This window comes from Typopeltis vanoorti, chromosome 10 (assembly GCF_054136105.1).
Source record: "Typopeltis vanoorti isolate ZY-2024b chromosome 10, IOZ_Tvanoo_1.0, whole genome shotgun sequence".
Lineage (NCBI taxonomy): Eukaryota > Metazoa > Arthropoda > Arachnida > Uropygi > Thelyphonidae > Typopeltis > Typopeltis vanoorti.
Genome location: NC_143558.1, coordinates 10,936,123 through 10,955,103, shown reverse-complemented (window position 1 = coordinate 10,955,103; position 18,981 = coordinate 10,936,123). Strand labels below are relative to the sequence as shown.

The window sequence follows — 18,981 nt, the reverse complement described above, 5'->3', positions numbered from 1 at the left end:
TTTCTGTAATGTGTAACTATTTGTGCTAGTACATATTTCTTGCTATGTTATAGTGCAAAAGAAGGCATGACACACAGCCCAGCATAAATGTGTTAATGAACATTTTAAAATAAAGTTTCTTAGCTAAAATATTTCATTTTTTTTAATTGAACTATTTGACAAATGTTCATAAATTGGTTACCCAATGCTATTTCCAGTTTTGAGTACTTTAGAAGTGATATTACATATTATTTTCATATGGTCTCTAATTATTTGTTTGTGTTTTTAAGGAGCCTCACCCCCATAGAGAACTTGGTTTCTATAATTTTAGCGGTGCTGGTTGCCGCACTTGGTGCCTTGTGCCTTTCTCAAAATTTTTTTCGAGATATATGGAGTTTCATCTTTTGTTTTATTATTGCTAGCTGTCAGTACACACTACTAAAGGTTTGTATATATATATATATGTATAATTTTTTCACAATGCTAAATTTAAATTGCTGTCAGTCACTTTATAATTTTCAATTTAATTTTACATTAAATATGGTTAAGAACTTTTTTTTTCATAATGTTTATTTTAATGTATCTACTCAAGAAAGTAGAATTATATTCTATGACACTAACTTTTACATCATGAAAATTATGGAAACAACTACCTTGTTAGAGTAAAACTTTAGTTTAGATATAAACCGAAATAAACACTTGACATTTCGACCCTCACATTAAGGTTCTCATCTGGAGTATACACATATATATGCAAAGAAACAAGCTGTACTACAATCTACATAGCATGCTAAAGTTATTGACCAATCATTACAGCTATTGGCCTGACCTCTGGTTGGAAAAAAAAAAAAAAAAAAAACCTTACTACATCAAAGCTATAGTCCAATTATTATTATCTGTTAGGTTACAAAATTAAATTAAGCTGGAGAGCAACATGTTTACAAAAAAAGGAAAAAATTAATAAATAATAAATTTTAAAAAAATTACTTATATAATTATACATATAAATTACAACCAACTGGTATGGATAGTGGCCAATAAAAGCTGAAAAATTGCTTAGAGTCCTAAAGTTAGGGTTTGCTGGAAACTAAGTGGACTGAATTTGTGTGCCATCCAAATTCTTGTTATTTTTATGCCACCATTATTGTTAACGTTGGGGTGGTTAATCAAAATTTCACAGTCTTTAAATTTCTGTTCATACCAGGTTTTTGTATGATGTAAGGAGCAAGTACTTTTTCTAATCAATTTGGTGTAGAGTGTGAAGAGCATGATCTTAGAGGCCTGCTTCACCAAAATTGTTAAATTTAATGTGTTGTTTGTGCTCTTTTTTTTTTTTTTTTTTGTTATGGATAGGGATTGTACGTCTTTCCCCAATATAAGGTAAGTTACAGGTGCAATAGATGCAATAAACTCCAGGAAGTGCCAGTGTGTGTGTGGGGGGTCCTTAGAGGAGTTGAATATGTTTTTTAATTTTAAAGGTGGTTTAAAAGTGTCTTTAAGATTATAATTGTGTAGGATTCTATTAATTTTTTCTGATAACTCTTTAATGTATGGGATAGCTATGGTTTTACTGTAATTTATATTATTTTTTGATAAAGTTTTATGAAGAACTTTATTAATACTATTTTTGCTATAGCCATTATTTATAAATGTATTGCTAATAATTTTTAATTCTTGTTTAAGATCTTGTTCATTGGAGCAAATTGTTATATCTCTGTTTATGAGGGTGTTAAAATTTTTGCAAAGAGCGGTGATATGAGTTAGCGTGTATATATTGGCCGGTATGTGTAGGTTTGCGGTAAACAGTGAAGGATAGACAGCTTGAGGGAAGAGGTGCAACTAGTGTATCCAGGAAAGGGAGCAAGTTCTGATTTTCAATTTCAATAGTAAATTGTATGCGCCCATGTTGTTTGTTCAGGAGGCTAAGGAATATGTTTAACACGTTCGCTGCCACGCTACTTCGGCATAGTCTGTTCCCGTACGGCGAGCAATTTCACGTCAAGGTCAGTATGGTAATCTCGTTGCTGGCGGTAAGCATCATACGAGTATACTCATAGTTGGCTTGTGCAGAGCATATACCATCTATGAGAATACACAGTTTTGATGCTATTTCTACAAGCCAAGCATTTTCACTTTTTCGAGGTCAGTATAGTAATCTCGTTGCCGGCGGTAAGCGTCATATGAGTATACTCGTAGCTGGCTTGTGTAGCTGGTTTACCAACTACGAGTATACTCGTAGTTGGCAGCAAACGTGTTAAAGTTTGGTGACCGTGTTGCCAGATAACGAAAGCATCGTCAACGTATCTAAGCCAAACTGTTGGTTTTAGAGTAAAGGAATCAAGAGTTTGTTGCTCAAATGCTTTCATATAAAAGTTAGCAATTGAGAGGGTGGGGTAGAGGTGAGCCCATTGGCATGCCTTCTTTTTGTAAGTAAAAGTTATTTTGTCACACAAAGTAACCGGAACATAGTATGTGGACAAAGAGAACTGTAATGTCGGGCAGAAATTTGTTCTGTAGGAGAGGAATTGTGTCACTGATTGGGATATTTGTGAAAAGGACAGAAACATCAAAACTGGCTAATAAATCAATTTTGTTTTTAATTTTGTTTGTAAAGTGTTGTGTGTTCTTTATATAGGAGGGGGGGGGGGATATGACCTACCAACTCCTTGAGTGTTGATGCTAATTTCTTGACTAGGTGATAATTAGGACTGTCTATTCCCTCAACTATCGGCCAAAGCGAAGTGTTATGTTTGTGTACCTTGGGAACACCATATATTCTGGGAGAATGATCAGGTATATGGGGTATAAGTTTTTTTAATAGTGTCTGATGGCCAAGAAGTTATAGACTTAAGTAATTTTAGTTTTTTTTCTTTATCCTGTTTGTTAGATTATAGTTGACAAGCTGATAGGTGCTGTTATCGGAGACCAGTTGATTCATCTGATGGATGTAAGTTCATCTGTCAAGGACATCAATTTAATTACCTTTGTCCAATTTTGTTATAAATTATATCTCGATTAGCTTTTAATGACTTGATTGCTGCTAGTTTTGTTTTTGTAAGATTGCTACATATGGTTTTCTTTTTATTCAAAAACATTGCTGGTTTCTAAATGAATTTTATCAGTTATATTATTTGGAAGAGACTTAATGCCTCTTTCTGTGTGGTATATAACATCCAGTTTATTAACAGTTCTAGGTGCTACTGTGAAGTTTAGGCCTTTATCAAGTAATGCAAGTTGACTGTTATTTAAGGTGTGGCTACATAGGTTGATCACATGACTATTGCTTGCATGTGGTTGGTATCTCCTCGTCTCACTTATTTGTTGTTCACTGTTTGAGTTGTTTGCCAGGAAAGAGATATCCTGATTGGTTAGATTTGTATGATTGTCATTCAGATTTTGCCATTGTTTTAAAGTATAAAATTTGACCTTAAGTTTTTCTTTATTACTTTCCAGAATATGTTTTGATTAAACACCCTAATCTTAACAATAATGGTGGCATAAAAATCCCAAGAATTTGGATGGCACACATTCAGCCCACTTAATTTCCACCGAACCCTGACTTTAGGACTCTAAGCAATTTTTCAGTTTTATTGGCCACTATCCATACCAGTTGGTTGTAATTTATATGTATACTTATATAAGTAATTTTTTATTTATTATTTATTAATTTTTTCCTTTTTTTGTAAACATGTTGCTCTCCAGCTTAATTTAATTTTGTAACCTAATAGATAATAATAATAATAGGACTCCAGCTTTGATGTAGTAAGTTTTTTTTTTCCCACCAGAGACCAATAATAAAAACTTTAGTATGCTATGTAGATTATAGCGCAGCTTGTTTTTTTGTATATATGTGTATGCTCCAGATAATGACCTTAATGCAAATGTCGAAACGTCGAGTGTTTATTTTGGTTTATATTAAACTAAAGTTTTACTCTAACACGGTAGTTGTTTTCATGATGTATTCTGATCACCGTGTAAGCTTGAAGGAAAGGATGACCAACTTTTTTAAGTAAATTACCTTTTCTGAAATTTAATAAAATTCCTCTAATTCTTCATGACCAGTACTCCTGTATGATCATAAGTACTTTGTCCAGTATATAATTTATATACTTGCTAAGAAATTAGATTCTTGTTCTTATCCTTTATCAAAGTGTGAACAAACCGAAATTTGTACAGGAAGTATTTTCCCATTTATAGTATAAACTTTTGGATAGACGTGCAAAGTTTTTGTTTAGTTAGTTAAAGATGACATCAAGATTATAATTTTTGTGTCAGGTATGATTTACTTTCTGGCCAAACAAACTTACTACAAATATAAACATATTTTCATCTTCTCTTTAATGTTCTATACTTAAGGTTAATCGAGACATACTCTTCTGCTGTATACATTTAATCTATCTAAGACCTCTATTTAAAATGCAACTACACAGATATACTGTAAGATGCTACATGTTTCTTGCTTTCCATAGTACCATTTCTGAGATGCATCTTCAAATGAAGGGTAATCTGGTTAAGTGTTTTCCTGAATGGTTAAGATTATTGTTTGCTTCACAGCCTGTTTGGAGATTGAAGAAAATTATGGTGCCTTAATCTTTGATAGTAGATATCATAGATGTTCTTCCACAATTATCTACCTCCACAGCATCCTGCAAAAGGGGTTTTGGTATGATGAAGATAATCTAAGAACAAAACTATGCTTCAGGGTTTCATCTTACAGAATCTTATTACAATATCCTGTACTGGACCTTCATTACTATGTTTGAACCAGAATTTCCACTTGATAAGTGATATTTTTTTTTTGGAAATATGCATCATATAAAGGTCCATCCCTATAACAAAATGTAATAAATTATAACAATAATGGAAATAGCAATTATAGGGTGATAGATCTGCCCTTCTTTCCAACCAAAAGCATACATTTAATATAAAATTTAAATTATATAAAATGAAACATGAATATAATTATTATTATTATTATTATTATTATTACTATTATTACGGGCAACTCCAGGGAGTCATTAGACTCATCGAGGGAGGCCCCAAATCATATTCATCACAACTATTTGACATTCATACAGTACCTATCATACCTCGCCATAAACTCATTCACCGTCACAGCATCCACCACAGACTCAGGGAGCGCATTCCACTCATTCACTACTCTAAAAGTAAAGAACCCAGCTCTAACACCTTTACTAACCACACTTTTGCCCAGTTTCCATGGATGTCCCCTAGTCCTCCCACAACCAGCCCTGTTCTCAAAAATATCTTCTGAATTAATTTTATAGAAACCCTTCAGTAATTTGAATGTCTCAATCATATCTCCCCTCCTCCGCCTATCAACCAATTTTTGCAACCCACAAATCCTCAACCTGTTCTCATACGGTTCATTCCACAGACCTGCTATCATCTTGGTCACTCGCCTCTGGATCCTCTCCACCTCTTCCCCATCAAGAAGAAACCTAGGTGACCAAATCTGAGCACAGTAGTCTAGATGGGGTCTTATCAAGGCTCGATACAGAGGAACAATAACCTGCTTGTCTCTGCTTGTCAACGTATTCTTCAGCAACCAAGTGATTTGATGAGCTGATTTGGCCACTTTTGCAATGCGTCCCCTAAATTTCAATTCCTTATCTACCAACACTCCTAAATCTCGTGCCTCATCAATTTCCTGGAGCACGGTTCCACCAATGCAGTAAACTGCCTCCAATCTTTTCACCCCAAAATGCATAACCTTACATTTTGCCACATTAAACTGACATCCATTCTCCTTAGCCCAGACCTCCAATCTATCCAAATCATCCTGCAAAAATTTGACGTCATCTGCATTCACTATTGCCCTACCCAACTTCGCATCATCCGCAAACAAATGAACTGTTCCTCTCAGATCCTTTCCTATATCATTTATGAACAAATTAAACAGCAGTGGTCCAAGAACAGATCCTTGTGGCACACCACTAGTCACAGGCTGTCTTGTGGACTCTACTCCTGAGTAAACCACTCTCTGATATCTCTCCGTCAACCACCCTCCTATCCATCTCACCAACCCTATGTCCATCCCCATATGCCCCAATTTACTGATCAGAATTCCATGTGGTATCCTGTCAAAGGCCTTGGCAAGGTCCAGTAGAATCACCGTAAACCCATTACCCTTATCCAGTTCAGCCGTCACTGTGTTATAATATGTGAGCAAGTTACTGAGGCATGACCTACCCTTCACAAAACCATGCTGTCCCCGATACAGTATCCCATTTTCTTCTATCCAATCTTGTATTTTCCTCTTGACTATTTTCTCTAAGACCTTGATAATGATTCCTGTTATGCTGATTGGCCATTAATTTTCAACAGCAGCCTTGGAACCACCTTTGTGCAGTGGAACTATTTTCCCCTCTTTCCACCCCCTTGGGACTGACCCAGTCCTCAGGCTCAAATTAAACAAAATGGTCAAGGGCACTGACAATTCTTTGGCCGCTTCACGTACGACACGAGCTGGTATACCATCCAATCCCACAGATGTATTGACATTGAGGTTCTGTAATAGACTAGTTACCTCTACTTCATTCATCACAATTCCAGTATAAGCTGTTGGTTCTTCCTATAATCAAGGATAATATAATATAATATAATCAGTAAGGCTTAGAAAGGCAGTTGCTTTTATCAGCCGTATTGATAATCACCTTTTTTAACATTATTTAGCAACAAAATCAACTCCACTATTTAAATAGCAATATTTATAAAATAATTACAGAAGATCCAACTGCCAACATAACTCTTATATCAACTTAAAGAAGAAGAAAAAATAGATAAATGCACTGTTAAAAAAAATCACTCCCTGTACCAGCCATCATCCTACTATTTTCAGACAGACAAGTTAAAATACATAAACCAGGTATCCTGTATGCTCCATAATTTCATATAAATACACCACAACTGCTCCCTTATCAAAATTTATTCCCAACTAATCAAACTACTGCTAAAAAAATTCAAAATTTATTATTAAAAATATGGATGAACTTTTCTAACATATTATCATATTACCCTACATTATACTCTCTCTCTTTTCCCTTATATACCAATGCTGATGTACACAAAATCCTGAACATTGTCCATACGATGCTTATAAATGACCACAACCTATCAGAATGTACCCTAATCTCCCTTCTGATATCCTTTCTCTGATTAAGGTTATATTCTTAGCAAATTTCTTTAAATATAATGTTATCATATTTAGGAACATATTTTCAGTCTTCCCATGGGCCAAAAGATTAGCAATCAGCTTGAGATGTTTTTTTTTTTTTTTTTTCAGATGGAAACACATCTCTTATCATGATCCCTTGGCATTTCTTACTATAATAAATGTGTCAGTAATGTTGTGTGTATCATTGACAGTAACACTATACAAAAACTATTTTTTTTTCTTTAAATACCTTTGGCCATAGATAAAAATTCTCCATTGAATACAAGAAAAAAAATTCCATCCATAATAGTACTAAAGTATACAATAAACTTACAATCATCGGAAACTACTTACATTTCTTCCTATTACCCATATTTTTCAAAAACTTGGTTGTTTTGACACAATTCATCATTGCTTACAAATACTCTTCTTCAGTCACTGCTCTAAACCAAGAAATGACATTCTTAAAAAACAACTTCTGTTTTCACCAATTCTCCAGCAATTAATAGCTTATGCCATTCACACTGGCTGAAATCATATGCCCCTTTCCCAAAGCAACTTAATTAAATTATACGCCATTCTAATAATGCTGTATATTTACAATATTTACAAAACTATCAAACACATCTTCAAACATTCTAATTACAAAATTGTCCTCACCACAAAACAGCAAACTCCAACATTTACCAAAACCAATATCTCACACCAGTGTACTACTGTGGCTGGTGTTATTTACAAGTTTAATTGGCAACTGGTAAATTACCGTCAGTCATTCGTTCTTTAAAGTCTTGCATATTGGAACATTACTATGATTGCCATATACCAGAATCCTTACCTTCCACCACTAAAAAGAAACCAAACAAAAATGCACCAATAATATCGATAAAAAACCCACTACTAGGAAATATCATTGTATGCTAATCTAAACACTCCTCTGAAATCAAAAAAGTTACCATAATTGATTTCCAAGAAAAGGAAACCAAATTACTTTGCTCTGAATCTCTAGTGATAAGAACCAATCAGGATGTTAAACAAAAAAGTTCCTGTTTTATCTCATCCTCTTGGTAATTAAATAAAATACATTACTGATCATTAATCTCAAATCCTCCAAACTCTCTATTACTCTTTAACCAGCCAAATTACTCTTAATACATATTCTTAAACTGTGCAGCAAACTAACAGTCAGTTTTTATTATTATTATTATTATTATTATTCGTGACACCTCCAGTTTTGCACTGTTTACCATCTGACATGTATACAGTTCTATATGATTATGAATCATTTTATTGCAAAGTTTCAAAGCTATAGGTAGTAGAGTTATTCCATGGTAGTTTTCCAGTTTACAGTCATACCTCGGTTAACGTTACCTCTGGTAAAGAAACCTCAATATAATGAAGTCCGCAATTTCAAGCCCCATTTTACGTAAAATATTAAAATTTTAAGGTTAATGCCTGGTAATCATCCAATTGGTGAGTGACGGTGACTCGTCACATACTCTCAAGTTGTGGATGTGTCTGTTTTAACAGTTTCGCAAGTTATCTGCGTAATTTAGTTCTTGCTTACACTTCTTAGAGTGTGTTTCAGTGTATTGCATTGCAATAAATGACTTATGTTCTCTAATAGCATTATTGTAGATTTTGTAAATATTAATATTTAGTTAAAATGTCAGAATCAAGGAAAAGAAAAGCAATTTCTTTAGAAACTAAATTACATATTATACAACGTGTTGAAAGGGGTGAAAGTAAATCTGATGTAATGCATTCTTTAGGATTAGCGCAGTCAACTTTAACAATCATACTTAGTCAATTATAAAAAATAAAACAATCTGCTCAGAATTGTACAGATGTTACAGCAGCAAAATTAACGTGCTTAAGGAGTTCAATTTTAGAAAAAAATGAGAAAATGTTAAGTTTGCGAATAGATATGTCGCAACGTCATATGCCTTTAACTGGAATGGTAATTCAAGAAAAAGCATTATTTTTGTTTAATCACCTGAAATCTAAACAAATTGAAGAAATTGCGGAATATTTTGCAGCTTCTCGTGGTTGGTTTGAGATACAAAATGGGCCAGAATTCATAGTGTAAAATTATCAGGAGAAGCTGCAAGTGCAGATGTTGAAGCTGCTAATAAGTTTCCAAAAAAACTAAAGGAAATAATTGAACGTGAAAATTTTTCACCAAATTTGGTGTTCAATGTTGATGAAAGCAGTTTGTTCTTGAAATGGCTACCATCAAAAAGCTTCATTTCTATTGAAGAAAAATCAGCAGCTGGGTTCAAAGCGGTCAAAGGCCATTTAGCATTACTCTTTGGATCAAATGCCTCTGGCAATTTTAAATTAAAATTGTTATTAGTTTACCATTCAGAAAATCCGAGGGAGTTAAAAGGTAACATAAAAACGAATTTACCTGTAATATGAAAAGCTAATAGAAATGCATGGATTACCAAGGAGTTATTTACTGATTGGTTCGTTGACCATTTTTGTCCAGAAGTGAAATGTTATTGCCAACGAAATAATTTTGAAGAAAATAACGAACTTTAGATTCTTATTTTAAAATGTGATTTTATTTTTATGAAGTATATAATATTGACTTTTTATTTAATAAAGTTTTTCTTTTTTCAAAAAAAAAAAGTTTCATTTTGTTTATGTATGAATGTATCTCTATTATCTCCATAGTATTTTTACCTCTGAGAACAAAGTTTCACTTAACAAAGTAATTTCATGGAATGCATCCTCTTCTTTAATCGAAGTATGACTGTATTTAGGTTTCCTTTTTTTGGTAGTGGTATGATTATACCTTCTTTCCAATGGGGAGGTATTTTCCCTGTCCTCAGAGCATTATTTGCATATATTGAGGAAAATATTCTGTAGATGGTCACCACCGTATTTGATAGAATCGCAGTCCATATGGTCACCACCGTATGGCTTCGACTGTGATTCCATCAATCCCTGTGGCTTTGCCTGTTTTTTGCTTTCTGAGTGCTGTTTTAAGTTTGTCAAGAGTGAAGTTATTGCAGTTTATAGGCATTTCTTCACTTATTTTGATTCTGGGGTTTGTGAAATGTTTTTAATGTTAAGTAAACTTTTAAAGTTGTTTTTCCATTCTGATAATTCTTTATCTTTGTCTTCTGTAGTTTTACCATCTTTATCTTTGTCTTCTGTAGTTTTACCATCTTTATCTTTGTCTTCTGTAGTTTTACCATCTTTATCTTTAATTCTTAATTTTTTGGGTTTCCTTTCTTTGGTATTAAGATGTTTCACAATCTGAAAAGCTTCTTTGGTCTTATGGTTTCTATGATAATCCTCCAAAGTTTGACATATGTTTTGTTTGTGGGGTTCTTTGTCTCTTTTTAGGGACTCATACAATTGGTTATTTATTATCTCAAAGTTTTGCATTATTTGTTCACTGTTGAGTTGTCTCATTCTTTGCTTGAGGACATTTCTGCAATTAATTAGTTTTATGGAATTCTGTGACACCCAGTTTTCTGCTGGTTTTGGGATATATTTATCCAGTGCTTCTGTTGCAGCTTCTTTGATTAAATTATTGAAGTTATTATTTTCAGTGTTATTACTCATAAGCACTAGGTTTTTTAGTTGTTTGCAGATGTCTTCTTTATTATGTTTGTTTTGGGTTGAGGGATCTTCTAAACTGTTCCATCTTATATATCTTGTTGCTTTTTTTTTTAATATATATATATAAATTGGTAGCTGTTAGCTGAAGCTTGATGTGAGCACTAATGATTCTGTGATCTGAGTTAAGAAAGAGGGTGCTGCAGGCTCTACAATTCTGTTTTGATCTAACCCATTTACCATTTATAAGTATGTGATTGAGTTGAGATTTTGATTCATTTGGGTGCTCTCTTGTCCATTTTCTGTTTGCACAGTGAGGAAATTTGGTATGTAGAATGGTATAGTTGTGGTCATTGCAAAGTTCTGAAAGCAGATGTCCATTGTGATTTGTTGTGTGGTGATATGTATATTGCTCTATATTTCTGGTGATCCTGTTCAGTTTTGCTCCAATTTGTGCATTAAAATCTCCATCTATTATGTGGCAGTTATACATTGGGAGGTTTGAAAGATAAGTGGCAAGTTTTTCATAAAATTTTGATTTGTTGTCTTCTTCAGCAACTTCTATGGGTTCATGTACTGAGGTAATAATTGCCTTGGGGTTTGAGTCCAATGTTATGGATAATATTCTGTTTGAAACTTTCTCTAGTGCAGAAATTTTATTATATAATTTTTTACTGACTAAGATTTCTATGCTACCGTTACCACGTTTTTCTGCTGAAGAATAAATGAAAGTCCAATTTTTGTCTGTTGATGCAGTGTCATTCCAGTCCGTGTCAGTTTTCCAGTGGTGTTCTTGGATGCAAATTGCATTGATTTTATTCAGTTCAGCTCCTCTGCATAGTTCAATGAATTTTCCACATTTTAAGAGTATGCGTACGTTATAACTGGAAACAATTAAAGGTGTTTTCCAGATTTGGGATTTAGAGGACTTACTCTTTTACTTGTCGATCCCTGAAGGCTTTTGTCATACAATGTCATGTTCACTCTGAAGGTGGAAGGATCAGGATAGGCTCTAGATTTATTTGTTCAGTTTTCTTTCGTAATCATTTTTGAATAAACACATTGGGAGATTAGCTCTAATATGCTTCATCTGTTGGCCCATAGGAGGTATTTTATTTGCCTCCTACCACTCATTTCTCAGAGGCTTTCCCCTCTCCGCCACCTGGGGACATGCCCTCTAGGGGTTACAGGCTCCCCTCAGAAGGAACCTGTAACCCCCTATAACCTTATATTTTCCCACTATTAAGGAAAAACCAAGCAGGATTCCTGAAGAACAGAAGCATATTAGAACATATTCACAGTGCAAAAAGATTTTTGGAAGGTTCTAAAGACAAGAATATTCCTCTTATCCTCAGTTTCATAGACTTCACAAAGGCATTTGATTCCATTAGTAGAATTAACATGTTTAGCATTCTTTATCATTATGGAATTTCCCAACAAAATCATTGAAGTAATTACAGCACCTTATCAAGATTTTCATGCTTGTGTTCTTGTCAATGGGAAATTGACAGAAAAATTTCCTATAACAACAGGAGTTCTACAAAGAGACACCTTGGCTTCCTTTCTCTTTATAATAACCTTAGACTACATTTTCAGGATGGTTGAGGATGAATTTGATGCAACGTTAGCAACCAAAAATAAACAACTCTGTCTCAGTGACCTTACTATATACTATTATACTATACTATAATACTATGCAGATGATATAGTATTAATAGATTCATCTTTATCCAAGGTGCAACAACACTTTAATAAACTATGCCAAGCTGCAAAAATATTTGGATTGACAGTTAACTCAAATAAAACTAAAATACTCACAAATATAGCAAGGTTCCATCATTACAGAATGCAACCAACCTTTAGAAAAAGTAGAAGACTTCCAATGCTCAAATATAAATAATACTGTAAATGACATAATATTAAGAAAATATAAAGCTCTTAATCAACACAGGAATCTAAGAAATATATGGAAATTGCTCCTGATTACCTTGGAAACAAAAATTAGGCTTTACAAAGCAGCCTCTCAGGCTGTCTTCTTATATGGTGGAGAAACATGAAATGTTTCCACCCAAAAAGCAATTAAAACTATTAATAGCTTTAATACAACCAGCTTAAGACTGTTACTTGGTTAATCTTTGAAGGATCATTCATAATTCCTCTATTTTAGAAGACACAAACCAAAAACCCTTGATTGAAACCCAGTGCAGATGTCAACTTAATCGGCTTGGACATGAACTGAGACATCCTCCTTTTTCATACTATGACATTTTAGTTTTATTCTCCCCCCCCCTCAAATGGACAAAAATGGAGAGGAAGGCCAACTGAACAATTCTGCCAGCATATTAGCCACCTTATCAGCACAGTTACTTACTCTCTCTCTCCACGAGAAATAGCTCAACTGGCTCTGGAAAGCTACGTATAATATATTTAACTTTTTCTTATTCCTATTTACAAATTGTAAATAAACCATGATGACCATCTGACAACATTTTTTCCCCACGAAATGGCCAGTACACGGTCACATCATATGTCCTGTATATACGTGATTAGTTTTTTGGTTCCTTTATTCTTTAATTTTTAGTTTTCCAAATTTTTAGATTTCATAATTTTAAATTCAAAATTTCCTGCCCATTTCATTCCACTCATTATCTTCCATGTTTACTGATAATATTTGTTTCGTTTTTGGCTATTGAATGTATTTAAATTCACATAATTGAGTGAAATATATACTGTATATATACAGCACACATATTGTCATCAAGTTTGACTCCAAATATCTTGTCATTCCTACTTTCTGAAATTGCACCTACAGATATGTCTTTTTAAATTACCTTAATAAAAGTTAATTTGGCTTTGGTTAGATAACAGGATAGTTTCATCACCCTATAAGCTTTGCTATTTCTGTTATAATTGTTACAGGAGCAACATTAACATGAAACTAAGTTGCAGAAAATTTCTCTGTAATAAATTATATTTTCCAAAAAATATACATTATTAGTTTAAACTAAACATTTTTGGTCGTTTTATAATTAAAATACAAACTTATTTAATACTGACCATTTACAAACAAACTAACATTATAGCCTACCAGTTTCGCTAGCAAACTGTCTGGCTTTTTCTACAAATATACAGGAGTATATTACATTCCTTGCTCCTGTGGTCTTGCCTACATTGGACAAACTTCACGGAGTTTAGAAATCAGACAAAAAGAACATGTTGGTGATGTAAACCACAACAGAAGTGTCTCTTCCGGCTTAGCACATCATTTCTGTACGTCTAACCACACGATACAGTGGCAAAGCAGCTCCATGCCATATCTGGATGACAACTACAGACATCGTTTATTCAAGGATGCCACAATAGCATTAATAACCGGCAGAAACCTCAACAGAAAGCAGGGTGAAATCCTAAACAGTTTGTGGAAAAACCTTATCCTCTCTCTAAATCAATCTGAACTACATCTAGCCAGTAATCACATTACACGTTTACAACAAACACGCATGCATGATAATGAATAAGAACAATAAGTCCTCTCTGTTTTGCGAACGTGTAACTTTAGCTACTAGTTGGTTTACAACGTTTTTTATGTTCCTTTCAATTTGCATTTACTAGTTTTTATGTCTTTCCGTAAATGCCTTGGAAAAGCCAGACAGTTTGCTGGCGAAACTGGTAGGCTATAATGTAAGTTTGTTTGTAAATGGCCATTATTAAATAAGTTTGTATTTTAATATATTATTAGTATTATTTATTATTCTTTTTTGATGTAATAGTTGTGTGCGTTTCCACTGAGTCCTATGGTATGTCTCCAAAGCATAATCATAAAGGCCTATTTTACACACACACAATGCATCCAATGTCACCTATGTAAAGAAGGTTATGCATTTAATTTGGTAGACTCCTGGTTGTGTGTGTGGTGGGGAAGTATACTTAGACATTTGGAATAAATGCTTTAATTTTATAGGCGGTTTAAAGATAGTTTTAATTAGGGATGCACAGTTTCGATTTAGTATTTGGCATGTTTTGCAAATATTTGACTTTGGCCAAATCTGTAGAAAAATTCAGTATTTGTCCAGCCAAAAGTAGAAAAATTCCTGTTCCGTTTATACTAAATGCAATGAAGTGGGGAAAAGCTTCTTCTCATCTTGCACAATGGCATACCAAAGCCTGTTACATTTGCTATATACTTCATTTGATATGTTTTTATTTTAGTTTATAACATTTAGTCTTAAAGTTTATTTATAATATGAGTCTTAAAATATTGAAAAACAGAATGCAGTGGCTGTGAATAATAAGCAATATTTGGAACTTGAACAATTTATGTGAATATTCAAAATTTGTAAAATATGCAAACAGCAAATATCTTAAATTGGAGCAGGAAAAAGGTATATACAACATCATGATTAATCATGTATTTCACCTGATTAATCATGTATAATGGAAGCATGATGATAAATTTGTAAAACAAAACAGTGAAAGGAAAATATCAAACTAGAAGGTAAGTACAAGAAAGCACTCAAAATTTAAACTAAATCCATCAAAACAAACAATACTTGCTATTATAGAAAAAATCTACAAAATGAGAGGTCTATGACAGTCGCAAAATCTTTGCATTGCTCCATAGTTGAAATGATAGTATTGGATAACATTTGATACTCAATTGCTCAAAATGAGCTAATGAATAAATTTGCCTAGAAGTAAATATCTTACAGAATAAATAATTCCAGATATTTATTGACTGATAAGGTGTAACTGTTTATCTTGTTTTTAATAAAAAATATATGGACCTGCCAGCATTTGCATTGGCTGGAAACAAACTTTCAGTATAATGATAATTTTGATCTTTCAACATTTTCTTATAAGTCATACTCGTGAGATGATTAAAGAAAAGGTTTAAATTCATGTAATGGTTCAGAACAATGGTGCCGATATTTTTAAAGGATGTAGTGACACTGAGGTTGTAAGTGTTCCATGTTTCCTTCACATGTTGCAGTTAACATCAGCTGACACTATTAATACACTGGTATCAATATAAATTTAATAGCAGTGTGTAGAAAAATAGCGTATATTAACTATACAGCCACTGTATGCTTGAATTAAAAGATATTAAAACTGAATTAAATGTCAGCCATATAAATTAGTTCAAGGTAGAACTCTACTTTTTATATGCCACAATGAATTATCATCATTTATTGTCATTTTCAGTCAATTACATGAAAGTGATCCAAGTTGCTCTGCTTTTTGGCAAATGGTAAATGACACTAGGATCATGAACCTCATCTTGAATCACAATAAACAAAAGAACAAAAATGAACATTAAATATCTATACAATGACAACATTAAAGTACAGTAAACTCAAATCAGTGGCTTTAATGGAAAAACTTATTTCCTTCTGAGGAAATTACCAAAACTATGAGTTCAGATGTTCTAATTGTGTAAGTGCTCTGAACTATTACGATCCTGAAAATCATCATTTTATCTATGTAGATAACACATTTTCAGGAATAGGAATAATGAAAATATTTCTCTGAAGAAATTAACAGAATATTTGATACTTAATTCAAAAATAAATACTTCATTCCTATAGTAGATCCAAGATTTACGCTACCATTTTTCAACTCACGAAAAATTATGTTAATACAGTTAATGAGAAATCTGTATCTAATTTGTATATATATGATGTAAGTTCCAAAAGTTTCTGGCCTGACATACAAATGTGCCAATTTTAAAATGCCATGCATGACAGATAGCACCATCTGTAAGGAGCTTAGTATACCAGTTTCAGCTCTCTACCTGTATTATTCAGTTGGAAGCACTCATTTGACTAACACCTGACATGCTAAGTGGCTGTAATGTTAAAAATTGAGTACTGCACTGTGATAAAGTTTTTCATCAAAGAAAGGCTTTCTCCAAGTGCCAACAAACAGCAATTGGATGGTGTTTATGAGGAAGCTTGTTCTTCATATTCCACTGTGAAGGAATGGGCTAAACAGTTTCATCTAGAAAGAGAGAGAGAGCATTGAAGACGATCCTTGTGATGGTTGGACTGTGGAAATGATGACTGAGGAAAATATCTCTCTTGTCGAGAAGGAACTGCTCAATGACAGATGGCTGAAGCTCAAAGAAACCTCAGCAAGGTTGGAGCTTTCTATAACAACCATCTTTCAAGCTTCACATGACGAAGGTCAGTGCAAGGTGGGTGCCCTGACTTCTCTCTTCACTTCAGAAGGAGCATCATGTGACCTGTTCCCACAAGTTTTTAGAGCTATGCCAAGGGAATCAGAGAGAAGTGCTGAAATCCATTGTCAACGGGAATGAATGTGATCCTTTGTTATGATCCTCTTTCCAAAAGAGAATCCATGGAGTGCTGCACACCATGCGAAGCACTGCCAAGAAAAGCCAGGGTCACTCAGTTCACCAAGAAGATCATAGCAACAATCTTTTGAGATTGCTGGAGAATTCTCTTGATTGACTTCAAGGAAAGGAATACCACCATGATGAGTGAAGCATAATATTATGCTTTACTCCTGCTTAAACTGTGTAATGCCATAAATGAGAAGAGACAATGGGATGCTGAGTCATGGTGTTTGCCTGCTTCATGACAGTGCTCCAGTTCATACGGCTATTGTTGCAAAGGCTGCAGTGAAGGAACGTGGCTTCCAGGAGACTGAACACCCACACACCCTGCAGCCCATATCTAGTTCCCAGTGACTACTGCCTCTTCTCAAAACTGAAGAAAGACCTTTGAGGAAGAAAATGTGCACATGGTAATGAGATGAAAGATGCAGTTTAAAGCCATTTTGCAGACAAAAGTACAAGCTATTTTTTCAAGGGCATAGAAATGTTAATTCAAAGATGTGAATAGTGTGTTGAAGTAAAGGGAGATTATGTTGTCAAGTGACCCAATTGTTTTCTTTCTATTACCTCTAAAAGTTAGTCATGCGGGAAACTTATGGAACCAACCTCGTATATAAACATTTCAGCATTATGATTTTCCAAAAATCATAATGTTGAAATGGGGTCTCTGTTAAGAATATGACTATTTTACCAGAAGTTGGTGAGAATGTTCATGCCATGCTTTATTTGAAAATAGAACAGGTTACATGCTGAACTACAAAGCTAGAAATTATGATCATCCTAGGAAAATACTATCTTTGTTCCCATGGTATCAGTTACTGAATGTGAAAAATGTCAGCAATGCATGGAAATCTTTGAAAAAGTGCTTGAATGAGATGGTATCTGAATGTATCCCTAGTGTTTGAGTAATAAACAGGGAGGGAGGGAAATGGATGTACAACCTTATTAAGCAAGAGAATCGCAAGAAGATGATGATGCTGGAAAGAATATCGTGAGAATAAGAATGAGAGGAGTTATGAAATATATAAAGCTCAGGCCAGAAAAGTAACGAGTATTGTGTAAATAGCTAAATCGCAGTGTGAAAATAAATTGGTTATGCAGGCTAAAGAGAATCCAAAAGAATTGTATTGTCATGCTGCAAGCAAAAGAAAGAATGAATGTGGAAGAATAACTTTGCTGAATACAGATGGTACTCTAATGTCAGAAGCTAATGCGATAGTTCAATTAATGTGTGCTTTCTTTGCTAAGATATGTCAACATAGTGCACATTGCTTCTGCTACATTGGATGAAAAGTTAGAGATGCATGCGAATGAGGTTTGAGAGCTGTTGCATAACCTGGATAAGAATTTGGCAATAGGGACAGATAGAATATCAGCACTTTTGCTAAAGGAATGTTCACCAAATTGGCCAGGATTTTCACCCGTTTATAACTTGATCCTCAGCTCAGCATTGATACCACAGGAATGGAAATAATGTATGATTGTTCCATTGTATAAGGGTGGTGCAATTACTGATGTGTCTAACTACTGACTTATCGATATTTCTAGTGTGGTAGTGAAGATTTTGGAGAAGTTGGTAAGAACTGACATAAATGGGTAGGTAAACAAGCTATACTTTGCGAGAAACAGCATTAGTTTACTAAAGGAAGGTCACGTTTTAGCAATTTGCTCATATTTTATAATAATGCTATGGCAGAATTTGATAAAGGGAATGGATACACGACAATAATGTTGAATTTTGATAAGGCATTTGATAGGATATCATATGAAACTCTGTTGCATGAATGGGACAATATGGGATTGGAATATAAACTCTTGACTTGGATCAGTGGTTCAGTCCTTGGGCCATTGTTGTTCAGTCTATACGTTAATGACATTAGGAAGAGTCTAACAGGAGATA

The 18,981-nt window shown here is 33.9% G+C and overlaps 1 protein-coding gene across 1 annotated transcript in view; it reads left to right on the top strand.

The window, feature by feature from the left end:
* pcx (pecanex) overlaps positions 1-18,981 on the top strand; it is a 621,557-nt gene that overhangs the window by 324,428 nt on the left and 278,148 nt on the right. The window contains exon 14 of the mRNA XM_090398640.1: positions 270-423. Coding sequence (XP_090254766.1) covers positions 270-423 — 154 coding nt within the window. The remainder of the gene's footprint in view (positions 1-269; positions 424-18,981) is intronic.